Raw genomic sequence first — 20754 nt, forward strand, 5'->3', positions numbered from 1 at the left:
AAGGGCAGCGGGAGAGCGGGGGGAGAGGGAGCATCTTTAAAACAAAAGACCGCCTGGGAGATAATGAGTGGTGTAAACCAGATGATTTATTGGCGAGCGCGCCACTGTCACGCTTTCATACGTGGCCTGGTTCTTTTCTCCGCTTCTCCTTCTCCCTCCTTCCCTGCGACCTTCCCCTTTCCGGCCCTCTGAACTTATAAAAACTGAAATCAGACTCTTCTTTTTTGGACCAACATCTTTTTGCTTTTGGCGTCGCCATGGGTGAAGGAGGTTCAAATGGAGCGAATAACACAATCTTCATATGCAGAGTTAAGCCGTGCCTCCAACATCATCATCATCATCTTCATTCCAGCAACCTATCCCGTTTCAAAGCCACTCGGTGACAAAGGTTCAGTCTGTAGACGTAAAAATTCCTGTTGAATGGCAACATAAAAAAAAGCAAAACCCCCTCTCTGAATCCTAGTTTTATTTTATTATTATTAATATTAATATTTTTAAAACACGTGTGGTAACAAAGACTTTTTCGACAATACTGGATGCTGCGTAAAAGACAGCACATGTTGCAATATTCAGTTAAAGTCTAAAGGAAAAAGAAAATGAAAACAAAAAAAGAAAAGAAATTGCAAGGATTCATACAAAACACACTTTAAAAAGACGGCTATTTACAAACATCCTCCATTACAAAAATCTAATCTTAAATTCTTCTTATGAGCAGTGTTCAGGTGGAAATTAAATCTTAAACTGGGCTCTATCCATATATTTACATTTCTCTGCTTACTCTTTTTTTTTTCTTTTTTTTTTTCATAATTCCTCCCGAAATTGAATAACACTAAGCGGTCGCTAGAATGAATGAAAATGAGATATGCTTTGTGGTAATTTGGTAATAACTCCCTAAGCTGGTGTAGATGAATAGAGGCGCGGTGATCCGAAACAAAAATATATGCTCTAGATGAGTTTTGCAGATGGGCGCATGCTGAGTTAAAACACAGGGACACACACACACACACATAAAAAAAAAATCACCGGCAGCTGCTGAGGTTGTTAACTTAAGAGGTTAACGACACGCAAGAGCCACCGGAGTCCTCCCCGAGTCTTCAAGCCGGGGTCGACTTTTAACTCTGCAGCGCCTGTCCGAGGGTGATGTCAGCGCTGGTTGATGACGGGCTGGACTCTGTCGCTGAGTAAACGTTACGCACCCTAACCCTGACAGGAAAAAAAAACCTGGACCCGTCTGTCTGGATGTGTTTGCGTTGGCGTGTGGGCGCAAACAACAGCTTTTCGTCATGTATGGTCCTCCCTATTTCCTTTTTGATATGGCAAGACATGAGTGCCCGGTATTGACAAAACCACAACACATTACCAAGGATTTTTGGTCTGGTTTCTAGTGCAAATGTCTTAGTGCGCCTGAAATAGGACAAAAACAGACTCGCAAGCATAATTTAAGCAAGATATACGGGCCTGTTTTACGTCAATAATTCCTTAATATTTATGAAAAAATACTAGTTATAAGCGAAATAATCAGCCAGTGAAGCTAGTAATTCTTCATCAATGATAAGAAGTTATGTATTAACTTAAATTAAGCCCATAATGTTCGCTGAAAAGTTATTTGTGATTTAGTCTTATTTCAAACATACCAAGACATTTGCCCTGGAAACTAGACCAAAAATGGTAAGATTTTATGTTTTTTCGGTACATGAAAATTGCTGCTTAAAAAGTCAGGATGATTAAAAGTTGTCAGGGAAGCCACTTTTTAAGTCATGCCTGATGATGAGCAACTAAAAAAGTGGTGTTCCCAAGACACAGGGGTATTTTTTTTCCCCGTGTTCATGTGGCATGAAAGTTTTGATGACTTGATCAAACCGTACGTGCTGAGAAGGAGGCGTTCAAAACGTTGTGACTTGCTGGTGTAAAATATGGCCTGTTCGGGGGAGAAGTTTGCCTACGTTACAGCGTGCTTCGTTTTTTACTTCATTCGTCCGTCTCATGCAGATGCACAACGACTGTTTATGAAAAGGCAAAAAAAAAAAAAAAATTATGTTCTATGATCTGATAGAACGTTTTTCTTGGCTTTTCTTAAACAGGCAATGAAATCAATGAGGAGGGAGGTGGTCAAAATATGACTTGCTGGTGTAAAATACAAAGTTTTCACAGAGATTTTCCTAACTGACTAAACTTCACATCTTTGCCGATATTTGGCACAAGTGGCTTGCCGTATCTCAGACATCATTAGCCTTGACTGCAGTGGTGTATGCTTCATTAGAGGAGGTGCTCAGTCCCAAAAAAGAAGGATGTCTGCCACAGCAGCAGATGAAACTTGCACACATCCAGAGTGGAAACTGCAAATATAAGCACAAATAAGCACCTATGTGTACACACACAAAAACCTCCCGCCTTCCCCCCCATCTACCTCCCCACCACTCCACACACGTGCAGCTGCAGTAAATTCCCGCCTTGATGCTGTCGCCCTGGGCTGTGTGATAGCTGGGCCGCAGTGTCCTCGCTGAATATTCCACACAGCATTTTTATTCACAGCACAGCTGGTGAGAGAGGCCGGCGAAAACGAAAGCGCCTCGGCCAGCCCTGCCTCACCCGTTCCCACCTCTGTTATCCTCTCAGGTTAAAGCCAAGTCACGGGAATAATTTCTCTCCCCCTCGCCCGTCCCTCCCCCAATCGGTTGGTGAGAGTGGGCACAAAGATGGCACGTACATTAGTCACAAGCTGACTCATCTACAGATGGCGGCCAGTTGGAAAGTGATGATACTGTATTCCGGCTCTCCATCCAAACCTATATATGGGGCATCGTACCTCTGTAGGCCAGCCAATCAGGGAGAGCCATCTGACCGACGCCCCTCAAACTAAATTTTTTTTAGATGCTTCAGGAGATAAAGCGAACAAATAGCAACCTGCCTGTCTGTCTGAAAGCCGATCCGATGGCAAGATCTCCGATCGGTGCCAACTGGAGCACTCAGGAGTGTTTGTTAGATCTTGTCTGTCTGTCAGTTGGCGCATCACCCTCTATTTTTTATTTGTCATGCTTAGGATACAGTATCTCAACGTCAAATCCAATAAAGTCTCCCCACTTCTTAGAGAAACCGGTCTGGACATGTCCAACCGCACTCAACGAGGACACACCCTGAAATACACACACACACACATGCCAGAGCAACGCTGGAACTCATTTCAACCAAGCAGGAGGGGAGGAATTTCACATGCGCAACACACACACACACACACGCACGCGCGTGCGCATACATACACACCTCGACAGCCAGGAGTCCAGGTTAAAGTCCGTCTTAACAGATTAAAAGCGGCGAGATGGCGTGGGCGGTGAGGGGATGGGAGTCGTTATGACGATGGGTTTAGCTCTATACATTGTGCACTGGTAGGAAAAGTCTAACAAAATACAACTGCTTTGTGAACTTAATCAGGGTTCGAGGAAATCTCCTCCATCAAAAATAGTAAGTAAGGCAAACATCAGAGGTGCGTAAGGGAGAGGAGCACGTTTTTCCACACACTGTGTAAAGATACCTGAGCTATCTGGAGAGATTCCCTGGCCCAGCAACGGCGGGATGGTGGGGAGGCAGGGCCCCCCCACACGAAACGCGCACAGTGGCACACACGTACACACACAATGATGTTTTTTTTTTTTTCCTTTCTTACTTGCTCACCAGCAGCGCCCCCACCCTGCCTGCCTGCTTCCCGGCCGGCTGTGTGCTGGGATGGTGTGTTTAATTGGGTGTAGCACAGGCTGTACTTCGGGGAGCCGAGATAAGTTATATCCTGTCCGTTAGCAGGGACAGGGAAGCTAGAGGTCCATCTGTTGGTCCAGTCCAGACTTTCCGGGAGTGGTTGGGGTCGGAGGGGAGACGCATACGGGTGGGGAGGTGAGGGAGGAGAGGGTTGACGGTCAGGGTCTCTCATCAGTCAGCTCCCAACCCCGCTGGTGACTGCTCAGTACGTGTTTCTCCAGATTTGTGCAGCAGGTGGTACAAATAACAAGGAGGGGGGGAGGGGTGGCTTCAAGTCCCCACATCCCCACCCCCCCTCAAAAAAAAAATTCAAAGGAAATCGTTCTTCCCAAGAACGTAAATCAAGCGCTCCTCTCTCCTGGCCGTCGCTGCTGGCTCCCCCGGAGCGCGTCAGACCTTGTAGTAGATGTTGGCAGGGCTCTGCGGCGGCATCTCCTGGACGATGTAGACCGGGTGACCGTAGTCCCCGCTCACCTTCTCGTAGTGGGGGCAGTAGTTGTTCTCTGTCCGCAGGGGGATGATGATGTCGCTGGGCTCGGTGCCGGCTGTGCCGCCGGGCAGCTTGGGGTTGGACAGCGTGCTGAGTGACAGCGCCGACGGGCGGGCCTGCGAGTGCGCGTTTTTCCTGGAGCGCTTGCGCATCTTGATGAGGAGGATGACGAGGAGCAGGATGAGCACGAGGAAGATGATGCATCCAATGGCGATGGAGGAGAAGACGGCCACCTTGGAGCTCAAGAAGCCGTCGGTGCTGGAGGAGGACCCGGGGTCATCTTGGATCTTGGGGCCTGCAGAGAGAGAAAGAGAGAGAGAGAGAGAGAGAGAGAGAGGGCTTAAGGAGAGGAACGTCACCAAAAGGCGGAGATAATTTATTCCTTTTCTGAGCTGCACAGAGGAAAGATTTTTGACAAATGGCAAACTATCATTCAGTTGTTTCCTGATGTACATCTCTGCTTATTCCATGATTTGGACTTTACAGATTTATGTGAAAAACGTTTAAAGAATTTGATTAAATGAAAAAAATCTATTTCACCACATGTTTGGGAAAAGAACACATAACCAGGGCAGCAAGTAACAAGTAATTTAGTTACTTATCAATCTATCAATTCTTCTGACGATTAATCAATTAGTAAATTAGTTGACGATTATTTCAATAATGGATTCATTGTGATTAATCGTCTCAGCGGTACAGATAACCCACTAAGTTTTCTGCATTTTGTCACTTTACAGTTACAAACTTTAGTATGTTTTATTATAGAGGTTTTATACTAATAATTATTTTAGTTACTGATTAATCTATCGATTATTATGATAATTAACTAGATAAAAAATAAGCGCATCCTGTTGATTTTTCCTTTTACCCTTTTATACAATGTTAGAAATATATTTGTTGACTATTTTTGGATTAACCAGTTAATAATTGGATAGCAAAAGGTGCCTAAAAGGATATTTTGTTTTTACAGCATTTGAACTGGGTGAAGATAAAACCATGTCACATATTTAACAAAGGTCTTGTTTTTGTTTTAAATGCACAAATTATATATTTTTTTGTACAGTTTTGGCTTATTTATGACTCAGAATATGTTGTTCTTTCAGTAGTTGACCTTTTTTATTGAGTCTGTATATTCTGCTTACGATTACGAGACTAGTGGACATTTATTTCAATAATCGATTCATAACGATTATTCTGATTAATCGTGTCAGTCCTAAATTCAATCCTGTTATGTTTCCTGCATTTTGTCACATTAAGCATACAAGCTTTATCTTATTTTATAAAGATTTTATATGCTATGCTAACACAAGTCATTGGGTGGGAAGGTGAATAGAAACGGACCAAAGTAGATTCTGTTTAGGGTGAATATCTTCCAGCTTTGTAGATGTAGAGACAAAAAAATTCTCCAGTTCTTTTTTTTTTTTGTAGCTCCAGCTCAGCCAGACAGGATGGAGAGCATCTGTTGCCACAGATCCTTAAATGGATTCAGGTCTGGATTTTGACTGGGTCACTCAAGCACATGGGTATGCTTTGATCTAAACCATTCCAGTTTGCGGCGTCAAACAGTATTTACTGCCTGTATGTCTGACCAGCCTCACTATTCGAGCTGAAGACGAGCATCCCAACATGACGCTGCCACCACCATGTTTTGCAAACACTGTACTTCATATGAAACTCATAGTTAGCTGAGTTGTATTCATATTTTGGGACTGTTTTCCAAGAGTATAGACAATATTCAAGTATGGGAACAACTATTAAGGTATATTAAATTTCATTCATCATCTTCTGCACCCTACTTTAGTTTTTTGCAAGCTGTACAAAAAAAACATCTAATTGCTTTTTTCCACGGAGGCCAGATTTGTCAAGTGCAAGACTAATTGTTGCATCAGCAGATTTTTCCACCTGAGCGGTGCATCTTTCCAGCTCCTCCGGCGTTACCTTTGACCTCTTGGCTGCTTCTCTGATCAACTCGTCAGTTTAGGTGTGCAATCGTGTCTTTGTAGGTTTGCAAAAATGCTTAAAATCTTAGGATATTGTTGTATAATCTATCCATTCCATATCCCTTTACAATTATGCAGAACTGTGGTTTTGATCTAGAAGCCTGTGGTCGTAATGTGGAAAAATGTGAAAATGCATCAAGGGGATGTGAAGACTTTTTACGGCGACACTGAGGAGTAGCCGTAAAAAGAGCAGCGCACATAAAAGCTATCTGTTCTTTGTTTCCTTAATGTTGCATTTTAGCAGAAATATATGGAGTGACTGAAAAAAGAGGTTGCATCACCCTTTGCTCGTTTAATTTGAATATAAAGGAGGGTTGTTTTCTAACGTACCCAGAGAACTCTGATTGTTCGTTAGAGGAGACAATGGCTCTCTCCCCCCACCCGTTCCTCATACTCCTTTATGAGTAACTTTCAAGAAGTCCCTTAGAGACAGCCTCGCATTCACGCTCCGTCTGTCCTGACATGTGCAGACCATACTAAATCAACTCTGAGTGCATCCCACTTTCTTGTTTGCTCAACATGACTAACGGCCCCCTTGATGTAATCTAATTGAATAAGCTCAATCAAAGCAGCCCCCCCGCACACACACCCCATTCCCTCGCCAATGAAATCCGAAGTCGACACTCAGCACCGCAAAGATTCCCGCTCTGATCTTGTTTCCCCTTTTCCTTTTTATTTCGGGGGAGCGATGCGAGCGAGGGGCAAGTTGTTCGACATGTTTTGCGTGTCAGAGGCCAGGCGAGCAATGGAAAAACCAAATGTGGAGGGCACATCTGAACATCTGATTTTATTTTATCCTTTTGTTCGGGGGGCGGAGGGTGTGGGGGGTTCAGGATGGGATGGGAAAGGAACGGCTGGCTCCGCCGGTGACTGAAATCCGAGAGGAACCAAATCTGTTTTCCATGTATGCGTGCAGCTGCTGCCAAAGACCAGCGCTCACCCCCCGCACCAACCCCTCGCCTCAGCCATCACTCTTTTACTGTCCGTGACCCCTCCTCACCCTTGACACCCCCGCCGCCCCCCTCTTACCTCCACAGGCACACAAAAGTCTCATACCTCAGGAGCCTGCCAGCCCCGTTAATGACTGTGTCTCCGCACTCTGCCGGGCCCCGTTTGCACTTAACCATTTATTGATAAGGGGATAACCGCGCCTTGAGCCTCTATCGCAGCCGAACACCATGATTGAAGGCTACCAATTCTGCTCTTATCGGGAGAAATCGGAGGCTGAGGGAACTTCGTACATTCTGAGTGAGCCGGGGAGAGAGGCTGTCAAGAAATTTCATTCCTGAAATATCAGCCCCCTCCACCCCGCCGCCACTCGTCCTTCATTCCACCCTCACTTGACATAATAACTGATCCAACAGTGGCAGGCAGGTGAAAAGCCCCAAGAATACAGGGAAAAGTGACATAGGGACATCTTTTTTTAGAGCAGCTAATGTCAAATAAGCAACTATTAAGAAAAGCGCCGCTTATCACATCAGGACAGGCGGAACAGTGTGAACAGTTTGTGGTGGACAAAGTTGTGGAGCAAGTCAAAAAAGTTCCCTGCAAAGCAGCCGCTCTTTGGGGAAAAGAAGAAGGAGGAGAAGTGGCTCCTGTGGAGGGAGGCAGTGGTGACAAAGAAGCAGATAAGAAATAAGAAACAGAGGCAGCTCAGATGAGATAAGCTCATCTTCATTTTGGGCCACACCAAGACAACAAGTGTTCTCAGACGGCCAGAGGTGCCTGGATGTGTAACGTAATTAAAAAACTATTAAAATATAAATAAATATCAGTGCCTGCATTCAATAAGTATGTCTTAGAAGAGTCTCCTCCACTCCGCTCCTTCAGACTAGCCACTAGCAATTAGCAAACACCTGATGGAACTACGAATCTGCTGAGCTTATTGTATGAGCTACTGCTCAGTGAGATTCTGGTAAAACTTTGTTAAAGAGTTAACAGAGGAGCCATGTTGTGATGACTTTCTGAAGGCGACGTTTCAGAAAGAGCAGGAGTTTTTAAAGAGACAGGGACCCGATTTCTAGGCTTATATTAGGGAGTAAAATTTCATGGACTATAAGTTGATATCAAGTAAGGCTGAGTATGAAATACTGCCACCTGCAGGTGGGAGTTAGCACTTAAAGCCAATGTTTTTACCCTTTATACAGAAAATTAGAAATAACCTCACAATTAAACATTAGCTCAAAAAAATGTGGAGATCTGTTGATTTTGCGGGGATTTCTGCGATCGCAAAAAAAGTGGAGTGACCAGTTGATATAATTTGGGAATAAACAGATTACAACTGCTTTGATTAGACTGATTTAAGTGCATCTCTAATGAGATTTAAGGCAGGTAATGTAATAAAAAGGTCTGTCGTCAAGTCTCCCAGCATGCAGCACACTCCCTGTGTGAGTCAGGGCGAGCTGTGTTTGTTTAGGGTGTGGTTTTATGTCTTTTCATCACAACCTGCATTTTGGAGAGTTTCACTCTATCCTGTCAGCAACTCTGGTTTTGCAAACACTCCAGCATGCTGAGTTAAGAGTCGCCTGAAGCGTGTCAGAGCCATATGAGGAATAGCATACTTTGAAAGGCTAAACTATTATTTTTAATTTTCTCCCTGGAGACCGAATGTGATGAATTACTAGCGCAGCCTCGAGGATGTAGGTGTTCTGTTTGAAAAAGTTTTTTTTTTTTTCTTCTTACATTTGCTCTCGAAGCTGAATGATATCATGTATTTATAACACAAGTGAACAGATGAAGGGGAAACATTTAAAAATGAGAGTGGCAGCCGAGATATCCATGGTAACAGTTGGGAGGACCTGCCGGGATCCGACGCTCAGGTGGAAGAATCTGTTGCCACAGCAACTGGCTATGTACTTCATAAATCCTGCCTGCGTAGAGGAGTGGCTAAATGAAGGCTAAAGTATTCAGCGTGTGGTTTGCAACAACATGTGAACGAGTAGAAAAAAGGGTGGTGGCAGCATTATGATGCGGGGGCATGTTAGCTGGGAAAAGGAAGCAACTCATGGGAAGCAGACATGTTTAAAGCTGCAAAAGGAAACCATGTCAAACTGGGTCAGAACAACAAACCCTGAAAAAAAAAACAGCTTGTGCTGGAAACAATGTAAATCTAGTAGCAGACAGTATTTAGCCCTCTGGAGCCATATTAAGCCAAATTAAGTCTGGTCTTAGTTAAATCTTGTTGCATTTCTGACTCACCACTACTGAAGTCACAGAGCAATGCATTATGGGCTCTTATGGCTTTAAGGAGGCTCTTCTAACCCTTGGTTGAAATATTTATCAAAGGATGGAAGTGAATTAAAGTTTCATTTTGAAATGCACAAAACACCGACTGCCTTTTGTTGCTTGGAAGAAAACTGTGAATAGGATGTTCATCGCTAGCGACGGCAAAATGTTTTCAACTCGTCTTACGTCTCCAACTCAAAATTAGATCTGATTAAGGCTGAGACGATTAATCGGATTAATCGTCAATCAATTTAGCAACCGTTTAGTCATTCGCTGGAGTGTACAGACTCAAAAATATATATTTTCTGAAAGACGAACACCCTCAGAGCAGCAATGGATACAAAAAATACAGATAATTTACATTTAAGATGAAGAAAAACACCATTGTATGTAAATGTGTTCTACCCAGAGCTCCTCAAGTGGCATAGTTTTAGCTTAACCTGGATTAAATTTGGTAATTGTCGGATTAAGCGCCTTTTGCTTCACTGTATGGCTGTTAAGTCGAGACAAAAGGATTGAGCTTTTCACATGTTGACGTTGACAAGTCTTTGTTTAGCCGCAGATGCATCTTTTGCCACAAAGAATCACGTGTACATGAATGCTATGTTATTGGATTTTGGGCAACAAAATGCTTATTTTCTTATTTAAAATAATTGAGTTATTTGGATTTTTTTATGTATTTTGAATATTGTATAAAAAGGCTAAAGTGGTTAAGTGGAAAAGGTGCGAAATGTTCACATTTTGATTAATCGTCAGAATAATTGATAGAATAACTGACAGTCTACAGTCACATTTACAATAATCAGTAGTTTCAGTTCAGATCTGGGGGGCAGAAGTTGGGTGACCAATACTGTGATACCGGATCAGGCGATTCCTGCGGTGAAACATGGTAGTGGCAGCATCATGTTGTGGGGACTGACGGGAGGACCGTCCCCAAAGACTTGATACAGGCAGAGCAACAATTATATGGTTCAGATTAACACATCCTCATGTGTTAGTAAGGCCTAGTCAAAGTCCAGCACCAAATCCAGCCAAGAATCCTTGAAAATGCGTCGCCGTGGATGCTCTTCATCCAATCTGACTGAGCTGGAGTTATTCAGCTCAGAAAAATGGGCAAATCCTTCAGTTCCTCGACAGTGAGAGCTAACGGCTGGGGTTGTGTGAATGCGCTCACCAGGGATTCCTGGCATCACAGGCCCAGTCTTACTCGGGTCGGGCGGACCGGAACTGCTGGTCTCCGGTATTGAGTTGTCCTCCTGGGTTTCCGGCGCCTCCGGGATCGCTGCGTCTGGGTCTGTGGGAAAACAGAGAAGAAAAGGAAAAAAAAAGAGAGAGAGAGAGAGAGCAGACAAAAAAAGTCAGCCTTGGAAAGCCGCATGCGATGAATTACAATGACTTGTTCCTCTGCTACAGCAAAGGATTATGCTTATTATCTTTTGATATATCTTTTATACACAGAGACGGTTATCTTCGCCTGTGTCGAAACTGTGTCAGAAGGGAAGATGAAAGCAGAAAAAAAAAACAGAGGAAGGAGTTGGTGGGTTGGTGGGTTGGGAATTTGCGAACGGCTGTGAAACACGCCGATATCCCTGTCCTGTCGTAAAAAAAAAAAAAGAAAAAGTGAGCTCACATCTACATCAGCAGCTCCTTCAGCAAACACTCAGACAGGCATTTCCAACACCGACACACTCGTGAGAGCCTCCCACACACACACACACACACACACACACACACACACACACACACAGACACACACACACACACACACACACACCTTCAATATACTTACAATACACTCAGGCCTGGCAGAATGGGGGTAAAGTAGTTATATATTAACTTTTTATTGTTTTACATTATTCATCACGTTAAAAGGCCATAATATGCCTTATTTATTGCCCTGGCTTTAACTCTGCTAGAAGAGGCACACTTCGCAGGGGGCGGAGGGGGGTAGTGGGGTTATAAGAGGACCGGAAAAAAGGACGTCGTGGTAGATGAGGAGAGGAGAGGAAGGAGAAGAGGAGGGGGAGGGGGGCGTTGTAGCTCTGAGGGGAGCGCAGAGGAAACAGACAGTTTATCTGACTGTCTGTTGTGATTTCAGCACACACACTTTGAAGGCTTGGCTGCAGTAAACAGCGGAGGGTCTTCCAGCGGGTTTTTTTTTATTTTTTTTACAAGGGGCAGAAGACAGTCAGACACTATTAAAAGATGGATTCCACAGGAGTCCATCAGATATTTCTGCCACGCTGCAGGCCTTATCTGCATCTGCCCCAAGGCCCGCTCAAAGGGTCTGTGAGGAGAGAGAGAGAGAGAGAGAGAGGAGGGGGCAGAAAAAGGGGGCTCGTGGGGAGGCAATTTGTATTCGAGTCCCCCGTGGGAAGTGTGTGTGGCCAAGCACGGGCGGATGATAGGAAGGGGGCCAGTCATTCTGGCAGGAAATTTTCTATTTCCAAGCAATTATGGCTAAATCATGAGCCGAAATGAGAAATGATTTGGGTGTGGATGGGAAGATAAAAAAAAAAAAAAGAAGGAATTGGACTATGGTGTCTCTTTCTTCTTCTTCTTCTTCTTTTTATGTTGTTGAACGGGATGGTGGAGGCCCCTCTGCAGCTCCATCTTCTCCATGTCCCGACCGCAGCCTCGGCTCGGCGCTGATTGCAGCAGCGCCGAACTTAGCCGTGAGCTGTTGTGCCTTGTCAATAATTGATGAGAGAAAGACAGGAGTGAGAAGTGGGAACATTCACGCATGACAGAGGGGCGGAGGGGCGGAGGCGGTGGGGCGTGGAGGCTATGCGTGCGGACAACACTGATCTGACTCACTACGAAGCGCGCACACGCCGGGACGCTGAGCATGTGCATGCCGTGGCCTAATGTTCTGACCCTTTTTTTCTTTCTTTCTTTTTCCTGTGCGTGCTGTTTGACATTTTCCTTAGCTAGGCAGACAAGCAACTAACTCAGAAGTGCCAAGCTACCAGAAGGAGGGGAGAGGCTATGGGGAGGAGGGGAGACGATGATGATGGAGTGACAGAGCGGAGAGACAGGGATGTCGGGAGACGTAGATGGAGGGAAAAACACGAGGAGGGAGAGATGCATGCGTGGCAGTGAGTCAACATATTTCTAATGAGCAAGGTGACATGGGAGAGAGACTGCTGAACAGCAGTGGATTTATAAATGATGAGCTTCCATTCAGGCACTTTCTCTTCCTTTTTAGTGCTTTTTCTTTTCTTTTGTTGCAGAAAAGAAAAACAGCAAAAAAAAAAAAAAGACAAAGACATTTAAATAAGTGACATAAAGAGCATGATTTTTACCATTTAATGCGATACACCAACGCATATTAGTGCGTAACGGTGAAATGGAACTAAGGCTAATGTATGGTTATCAATCGTTTACAAAAACATCTTTGAAGTGCGGTGTGCAGATGTTATTCTGACCCCCTCATCTGCTACAAAAAATACCATCACATTTCAGCTTTCAAGTTGTTGTTTTTTTAAGGGTTTTCTAGGAACTGGTCACCGTTACTCAATGGTGACTGGACAGGAAATACACAGCAAAAACACAAAAACTTAAAGTATTTTTACGCAGATTCTAGAGTAAATATGTCAGAACTTTTTGTAAGACAAAGCTAGTCTACAATTCATTTTTCAGCAAGATATTGGATGGTGCTTTAAGTCAATAATCCCTTCAAAATGGTGAAAAAGTTTCACTTCACCTGGCAGATTATTTCACTCATAAAGTGGGGAAAAATATCTTATTATAAGTGAAAAAAAATCTGTAACATGACCTAAAATCAGCTCTTATATCTTGCTGAAAAGTTACTTGTAAGTTTGTTTTCTTTCATTTCAAGAGTACTAAAGTATTTGCGCTGGAAACTAGACCAAGCCTACTTGGTAAGATTTTGTGTTTTTGCAGTGTATGACCCAAAACCAGGAATAGGACCCAGGAGAACCAGATTGAGGACTTTTTCCTCTACAAACTGAGCCACCCAACACTATTCTTCCAGTTTCTTCTTTTTCTTTCTTTTTTTTTTTGTAAGTTTTGAACAATCTGCATTCCTCTCACAATTATGCACTACTTTTAATATTTTTCTTTGACGTCGAAGTGCTAAAAAGACAAATACTGGCAAACACACATGCATCATAAATGTGTCTCTAAAAGAATCTGTGCACATTTTATACTGGAATCAATCTCCAAAGTACACAGCGCAATGTGCAGAAAGATTGGAAGCGGACACAGGAGAGAGGGTTGGAGGGGTGCAGTGTGATCTTGGCGAGCAGAAGGCACGGAGCTGCAGAGACGGAGGATGTTTGAATCGAACACACAATAACATCTGGGGTCAGAACCGAGCGGGGCTTTAGTTTTTATTGTGTTTGCTAAGACAAAACACACTGTGGCTGCAGAAGGAAGCGCCTCGGGGGGGGAGTGAATAATGTCTGTTTTCATTATTGATTAGTCTAGTGAGGATTTTTATGTTTAATTTTGGAGAAGAGACGAAAAAAATATGCAGAAATATTGCCCTGAGGCACGACTTCTTCAAGTTTCATCAAATAGCTAATAAAAGAGAGAAAAGCCTCAACTACCAGACGGCAGAACGGGCTCTTAAAATATGCATTTTATTTATATATTTTATTTGTTATCTTTTATCTGTACTAACACCACATTAAAGGGAGAATGCTAACAGAAAGGAAGTGCAGCTGCTCGTAAAGTGGAAATAGTGAGGAAAAGTCCCCTGAAATGCATAATGTCAAAGTACTTTCTTATATGCCACCTATTCGGTGTTAAAATAGGCCTTCATTCTGGGAATTATATTTGACATTTTCAGCACTTTCTGCACTCACAGCAACCAGCTGTACGGCAAGAGTAGGAACAAGAAAAATTCAAACCCTTACATGTGGAGGATGGCCACCCTTGAAACTTAATGGAAGAAAAAGACAAAACAAAACAACACCAAAAAAGACAATCACTTAAAAGCAACCAAATCAACACCCTGCTTCAAATAGCCCAGTGGGCTGGACGGGCGCATTACGCATCCCAGCCCCAGAAACCGACTTTTTGAAAGCAGCAGCAGCTGGGCACGCTGCATCTATCCGAAAAAGGGTTTTTAGGGCGCATCGACTGTGAGTGACAGCTCCGCCGGGGGAGCGATTTTGGGAAATGAGTGCACGGCTCTGCCGAAGTTGAGGAACAGCCGGGAGCCACGGCAGCAGACCCCGACTGAGAGGAACTTTCCTGGAAGTTTCCTCGAAAACGAGCCCTCCGCCCCCCACGATCCAATCTCGTTTTCAGCTCCCATTAGAATATGGAACTGTTTCTCCTTGATAGCTCTGTGTCGGCCCGCCTGCGCTCACGCAGCGTTGTTGTTGTCAGCCCCCGCCACGCAAGAGTCACAATCCCAGGCCATCGGCTGCTCAAAATGACCTACATGGAGAGCAGACGCAGAGGCTGTCTGTCTCTGAGATGGCTGTGGGTATTTTTTTCACCGCATCTGCTGAATTTGTTCCCGCTCAAACCTTGCTAGCATCAGCAGCTTGTTAGTTTCTACTCCCCCACATTCTGCACAGGATACAATGTTGTCATCTCACTCTCTGGCACATCCACAGATTCCCACACACGCTCCATTTTCATTTTTTTATTTCTTTTTACAGTGTCTCTTCAGTTTATTTCTGATTCAGTGAGATCCAACTCTTAGTCTGGAATCGGATCGCCGTGGTGGGCAGATGTTCCTCTTACTGTCTGTTTGGGTCAAAACAAACCGCTCTGAGGACGCAGGAACTGTTTACACAGCAACACATCTGTGTACTGTACTCTGTCAAAGCCAGGATGTAGAGGTCCGGATCGCAACGCGGAGCGGCGTGGAAAAGAGAAATGCGTGATGCGATCCAAATGCCGCGTCCAAGGATATCTAAACAAAACTTGCCTGTTTACCTCCAGCGTTTTTAAGATGACGTACACCCCGGGCCGCGCACTTACATGGAAAATCTCAAACGGACGTCCGCAGGGCGAGAATCACAGCCGAGGAACATCAGAGGGCAACTCCTGCAACTTGGAAGTGGAGTTATTCCATGAAAGTCATCAGTCATTTGTTTGTTATTTCTTTCGGATTTCTTTTCTATACAGCTTGCGCGTGCTGTTCATTGGTATATGAGAGTCATTCAACATGTCTCGATTCCCCCCCGCAGGGCCGGGCGGGCAACGTGGATACGATCATCTGTCATAATACGGGCCTATGTAATCGTATATCGCGGCGTACGCAGCGGCGGTCCGTTTTCCATCAGTGCAACTTGAAACTTTACATCCAAAATTCCTGGACAGGAATTCGATGGCGAGCTAATCGGATCACTTCATCACGCTGCAGAAATTACACAGCGCGGTGCATGCAGGGGTCCTGAGTCGTGGTCGCTTCCCACAGACAGAAACCCCCCACAAGTAAACAGATAATTATTGTCTCTCACTTTTAATTATGATCAAGCAGTTTTACTGCACTTGACATCAATGAATTACACTTTAAGCTGCTTCGCTTTTGGTTAAAGTTTCTATTTTTCTTAGAAGTCTGAATGTGTGGAGTTTCCATGTTCTCCTTGTTCAGGCATTAGTTCTCTCCAGGTACTCCAGCTTCCTCCTGCAGTCCAAAAACATGGTTGTTGGGTTAATTATTAACTCCAAATTGTCTTTAAAGTACATAATTTTTGATACAAGTGTGTATAATGATGTTAAAATAAATATTTTAATACAAAAGAACAAAATTATACTGAAATATTTTGAAAAGAGTAACTTTAATTTAAAAACATTAAATAGGTGGGGGGGGAAAATCTGCCACATTAGATCCAAATTGGCACCTCTCACCAGGTAGAGAGACATTACTTTTACTTTTCTCTGTCACTAAAAGAATTTAATTAACAGATCATGGAAAATACTGAATAACTACTGAAGTCAAGTTATCTAAGCTACTCTTCAAAATAGGAAAATCTAGAAAATATTTAAGTAATGTGAAATGTGTGTTCCTAAGTCAGGAAATGGCTACATGAAAGTAACTACTTGTCTAAGCTTGTCTATCTAGACTGTCAGTGCAATAATTAAAAGGCTTAAAGGCAACTGAGATAAACAAGGCTGGACAAGGACCCATATTTATCTCACCGCCACACTCAGGAGGAAGAATATCTGCAAAACAGGGAATTAGTTACATCCTAGAGCCATAAAGTCTACGCAGTCAGATAAAGGTTTTTGAACACGTCTTTACCAAATATTGCCAATAATTGTAGAGGATGCTGTAGTTATTGAGGGGGAAAAGATCTTATAAAGAATTCATGAAACCCAAAGTGGTCCTTGAACTTTATATGAAGATGAATTACCTTGGTTTGAATTGTAATATCTGAGGTTCTGCTCATTTGTATAATATTTGATATGGATTTATTCATGAACACTTTCCGTATCTCCACTTCGGTGTAGATAAATCCAATTGACTGTGACACTATCATCAGATAATATGAGCAAAAAGCTCAGGAAGCAGTTAATTGTAAAAATATTGTAACCGAGACACATTTCAGCTGTCTCATTTATGAGCCAATTATAAAATCTCAGAATGAACAATCAATGAGAGAAGGAAAAAACATGTTTTTCCAATCTTCCTCCAGATTCTGGTACCTTGATTTTCCAAATAAAAAAAAACACTTCTTTTTTTCTTCTTTACTTTAATGTGAATGGAGGAATTTGAACCACTAAGCAGCAGTTCTGTCCTTTCTCTCCTTAGCCCAGTAAAGACGGTTCTGACATTGTCGCTGATTCACGAATGTTAAGACGAGGAATGTGACAGCGTAAGTCTTCATTCTGAAAATATGTTATAGTTTCTGAAGCTCTGACATTTACCACCACCCACACTTTGTGAATCTCCCCCAAGTTCTTGAATTTTCTTTGCTTCATAATGCTGTGATTATCCTACTTGATTGTGCCCCCTTATCTAATACAGTTATTTCTTTCCCTCAACTTTCTAATAATTCCATGCTTGGAAACACACCACTGTGAACAGCCAGCTTCTTTAGAAACAGTCTGAAACCCCCTCCCCTGAATTTTAGGCGCCAATGATCAAAATTAACAGAAACCAGCAGAAATATATGCTTAAAGTACTTCACTATATTACAATAATCAATTTCACATTTTAGTTTTACTTTCTGAATTGAACTGCCAATTAATTGTTTTCAGACGTTCAAATTTATTGTAATTTGAATGTTATTGTAATTTGAATGTTATTGTAATTTGTACATCCCGGACGAGCCCCCACTGATTGAGAAATATGGCTGAATGTTGCAAACAAAAGAGAAAAATCAACTCACATAACACCAAGAATCAGTGAGACGTGTAAGAGGGTGCAGATAATTTGGGTAACGGCATTTACCCAAATTAATGCTATTATATTTATATATAAATATAATAGCAATAGCTGGTTCCTAACTAGTTAGTTAGGAACCAGCTAACTAATTAGATTACTTACATAACATTACAGAAGTTGGCTTTATAGCTTTCCACCCTCCTGCTGATATTACAGCTTATTATGGCATGAGCTATAATATCACTGTAATTGCCATGTAATGACTTCAATTTTAAAACTACAACTTCTATTTTGACAGAAGGGCAACACAGTTTGACAGAAATCATCACACACACACACACACACTGCCATGTAATGACTTCAATTTTAAAACTACAACTTCTATTTTGACAGAAGGGCAACACAGTTTGACAGAAATCATCACACACACACACACACACACACACATGTCTGTTTTTAAAAAAAATATATTTTCAGGGTTAAAATGGAAATCAAACAAGAAAATTTGTTGAATGTATTTCTTTAACATCAAAAGAATGTCAACTTCATTATTTTATCAAAATTTAAACATGATATAGAGGTCGGTAACAATTCTGAAAGGAAAATTGGAGAAACCCTGCTGGCAAGTGTTTTACACAGAACAGCTCTACAGTTCCAGAGATCGCGTCTCGTCGGACGCTGCTGGCGGACAAAGTCACGGCAGGCACACACGGCGTTAAATGGAAATGTCACACCAAAGTGAAACATGGCTTCAAGGCAGCAGCGCTTTTCTTTGTGTTCTACATGTGAGGTGAGCGCACACTTACCTTGCCCGACTTTCATGATGACTTTCATGGCTCGGCTCTTGCACACGCCTCCCTCGCGGTTCTCCAGGCCCTCGATCGTGCCGTTGGAGGTTGCTGGAGGGCGGAGGTGGGGGAGGAGGGATGGAGGAAGCAGGACGAAGAGAAGGGTGGAGGGAAGAAAGAAGGCAGAAGAAAGAGGAGAGATGGTGACACGTTGGTTAATGAGCACGTCCATAACGCACAGAACTAATCAATATTTACGACAAGCTCTGATTAGCTGTTGCAGTGATTAGCAGTTCTCACCCTCAATCAGTGGCCAGCGCCTCTCAACGCCACCTCTCATTAACATAAGATAGTGAAGTCAAACGAAAAGGAACAACATTACAGTCCACTGAGGTGGCGAAGAGGAACGCGGTTAGACCTCAAACAGTGTGTGCGAGTTTGTGTGTGTGTTTTCTGTTTGCGCATAGTTTAGCAGTGAGGCACGGCTACCAAAGCTCCAGCTGCCTGCCAAGTCCTTCGAGCAGCTAACTCCCTCTGGGCCACATGTGTCACCACTTGCTGGTAGTGCAGCGAGCTAAATGCCTCGCTCAAAGTTCTTGCTGCATCCATTTCTAAATTAGTGCACGGACACGCGGAGTGTCTCCGCTCGTTTCAAAGCCCGGCTCTGATCCGGCCGAGGAAGGAGAGTTTAGGGGTCCGGCGTTGTTTATCCAATGTCACGGTCTCTTCACGCGCCACGACACAATTGGCTGTCTATTTCCAGGCCCATGATAATGACCCGGGGAGACAGAGTGTGACTCCAACCTTAGCACTGAGCAGTTAAGCACGAGGTTGTGTATGTGTGTGTGCATTGGGACATGAGACGATGGCTCTAAGTTTGGAATTCCCCAAATGATCTCCATGACCGCTTACTCTGCTCTTTTCCTTCCTCTCAATTGCTTTTGTTTCTCTTCCTCGCCTTATCCATCTAGGTCTCAAATCATTCCACTTTTTATATATACATATCTGTAATGTCTGCCTCTCCTCCTTCCTTTCCGTCCCTCTTAACTCAATAACCATCTCCCAGGGTGATTGCTTCAGATGGCACCCTCATTACGATGACATTGTCTTGGAGAGGATGCTTATCTAATGACAGCACAAAGAGAAGCAAACTTGGCTGCGGGGCAGAGGAAGGAGGGGAGGGGATGCGGGTCCAAACAATGCCTGACAAACACTGGAATACTTACTGGCATGGCTGAATCAATGTTTCTACATGCGATTACTTGCTATAAACTCCTGTATCAAGCTGTTGAAATGTGGCTCCACAGCTACGGAAAACAACAACAAAAAAGAATGGCTCATCTAGTTGATTCATGTCCTGTCATTCCTAAGTGTTATTAATGCTGACATTTTGTCACCTCCCCCCCATCCCGAGGGATTCCAGCTTCTTTACTTCAGAGAAATTGAACAAAACGAAATAATGAACAGCACTAATATTGTGTTACGCTATCAGATGGCGCTCGGCCTCCAAATTACGAGGGCAAGCACAACATTTTGCTAGCGTAGCCGGAGTGCGTGATAATTTGTGAGGCTCGCTGTGATAACATCTTGTCAGGAGCTCTTTGGCGAAATCAACCAAATCCCCATCGGCCCCCCCATAAACTCTGGTGTAGACTCAACACAGCTGAGGGAAGTGGACACTGAAATACACAGGAGGGGCCTGGACAACTAAGTGCCGTGCACGAACAGAACAACATTTCAAATTTACGTGCAGCATTAATGTGAAGGAGCGCTCCAGGCTTAGAGAGCCTGGTGAGTTATCTACGTCCTGTAATCTATAAAAGCTGCGGCGTTATTTCTTTAAACTAAATGTTAAGTAGTTTTACCTAAACAATACATCAAGCTAAATTTGTTGGATGAGATTTGGTATGTCGGTAAGATTTTAAACGGCTATGCCTCACTAAAGTGTTTTATCTGAATGAGCATTAAAAGACAGATTCAGTTTTTTTATTTAATTTACAATAAAAAGTGAACCTAAAGCGGGATGTTCATCACAAAAACTGACAATTTTCACGTTTTCTCAGACATTACCAGGAAATCGAGCTTTAATGTGAAAAATTTGAGTCAAGTGAAAAGTTGGAGTTTACTTGGAGCCTGAACCCTTCAGAACCACAAACATTTGTTCTACATATTCTTTTCTTCATA

The 20754-nt window shown here is 43.3% G+C and overlaps 1 protein-coding gene across 2 annotated transcripts in view; it reads right to left on the reverse strand.

Moving 5' to 3' along the window:
- Window positions 1-220: 220 nt before the first annotated feature.
- efnb1 (ephrin-B1) overlaps window positions 221-20754 on the reverse strand; it is an 82741-nt gene continuing 62207 nt past the window's right edge. For both annotated transcript variants that reach the window (XM_016672799.1, XM_007554809.2), the window contains exons 3-5: window positions 18589-18681; window positions 10640-10759; window positions 221-4535 (exon numbers count right to left, since the gene is read on the reverse strand). In XM_016672799.1, the coding sequence (XP_016528285.1) occupies window positions 4141-4535; window positions 10640-10759; window positions 18589-18681 (608 nt within the window). In that variant the 3' untranslated portion in view covers window positions 221-4140. The remainder of the gene's footprint in view (window positions 4536-10639; window positions 10760-18588; window positions 18682-20754) is intronic.

This window comes from Poecilia formosa, unplaced genomic scaffold (genome assembly GCF_000485575.1).
Source record: "Poecilia formosa unplaced genomic scaffold, Poecilia_formosa-5.1.2 Scaffold66, whole genome shotgun sequence".
Classification (NCBI taxonomy): Eukaryota; Metazoa; Chordata; class Actinopteri; order Cyprinodontiformes; family Poeciliidae; genus Poecilia; species Poecilia formosa.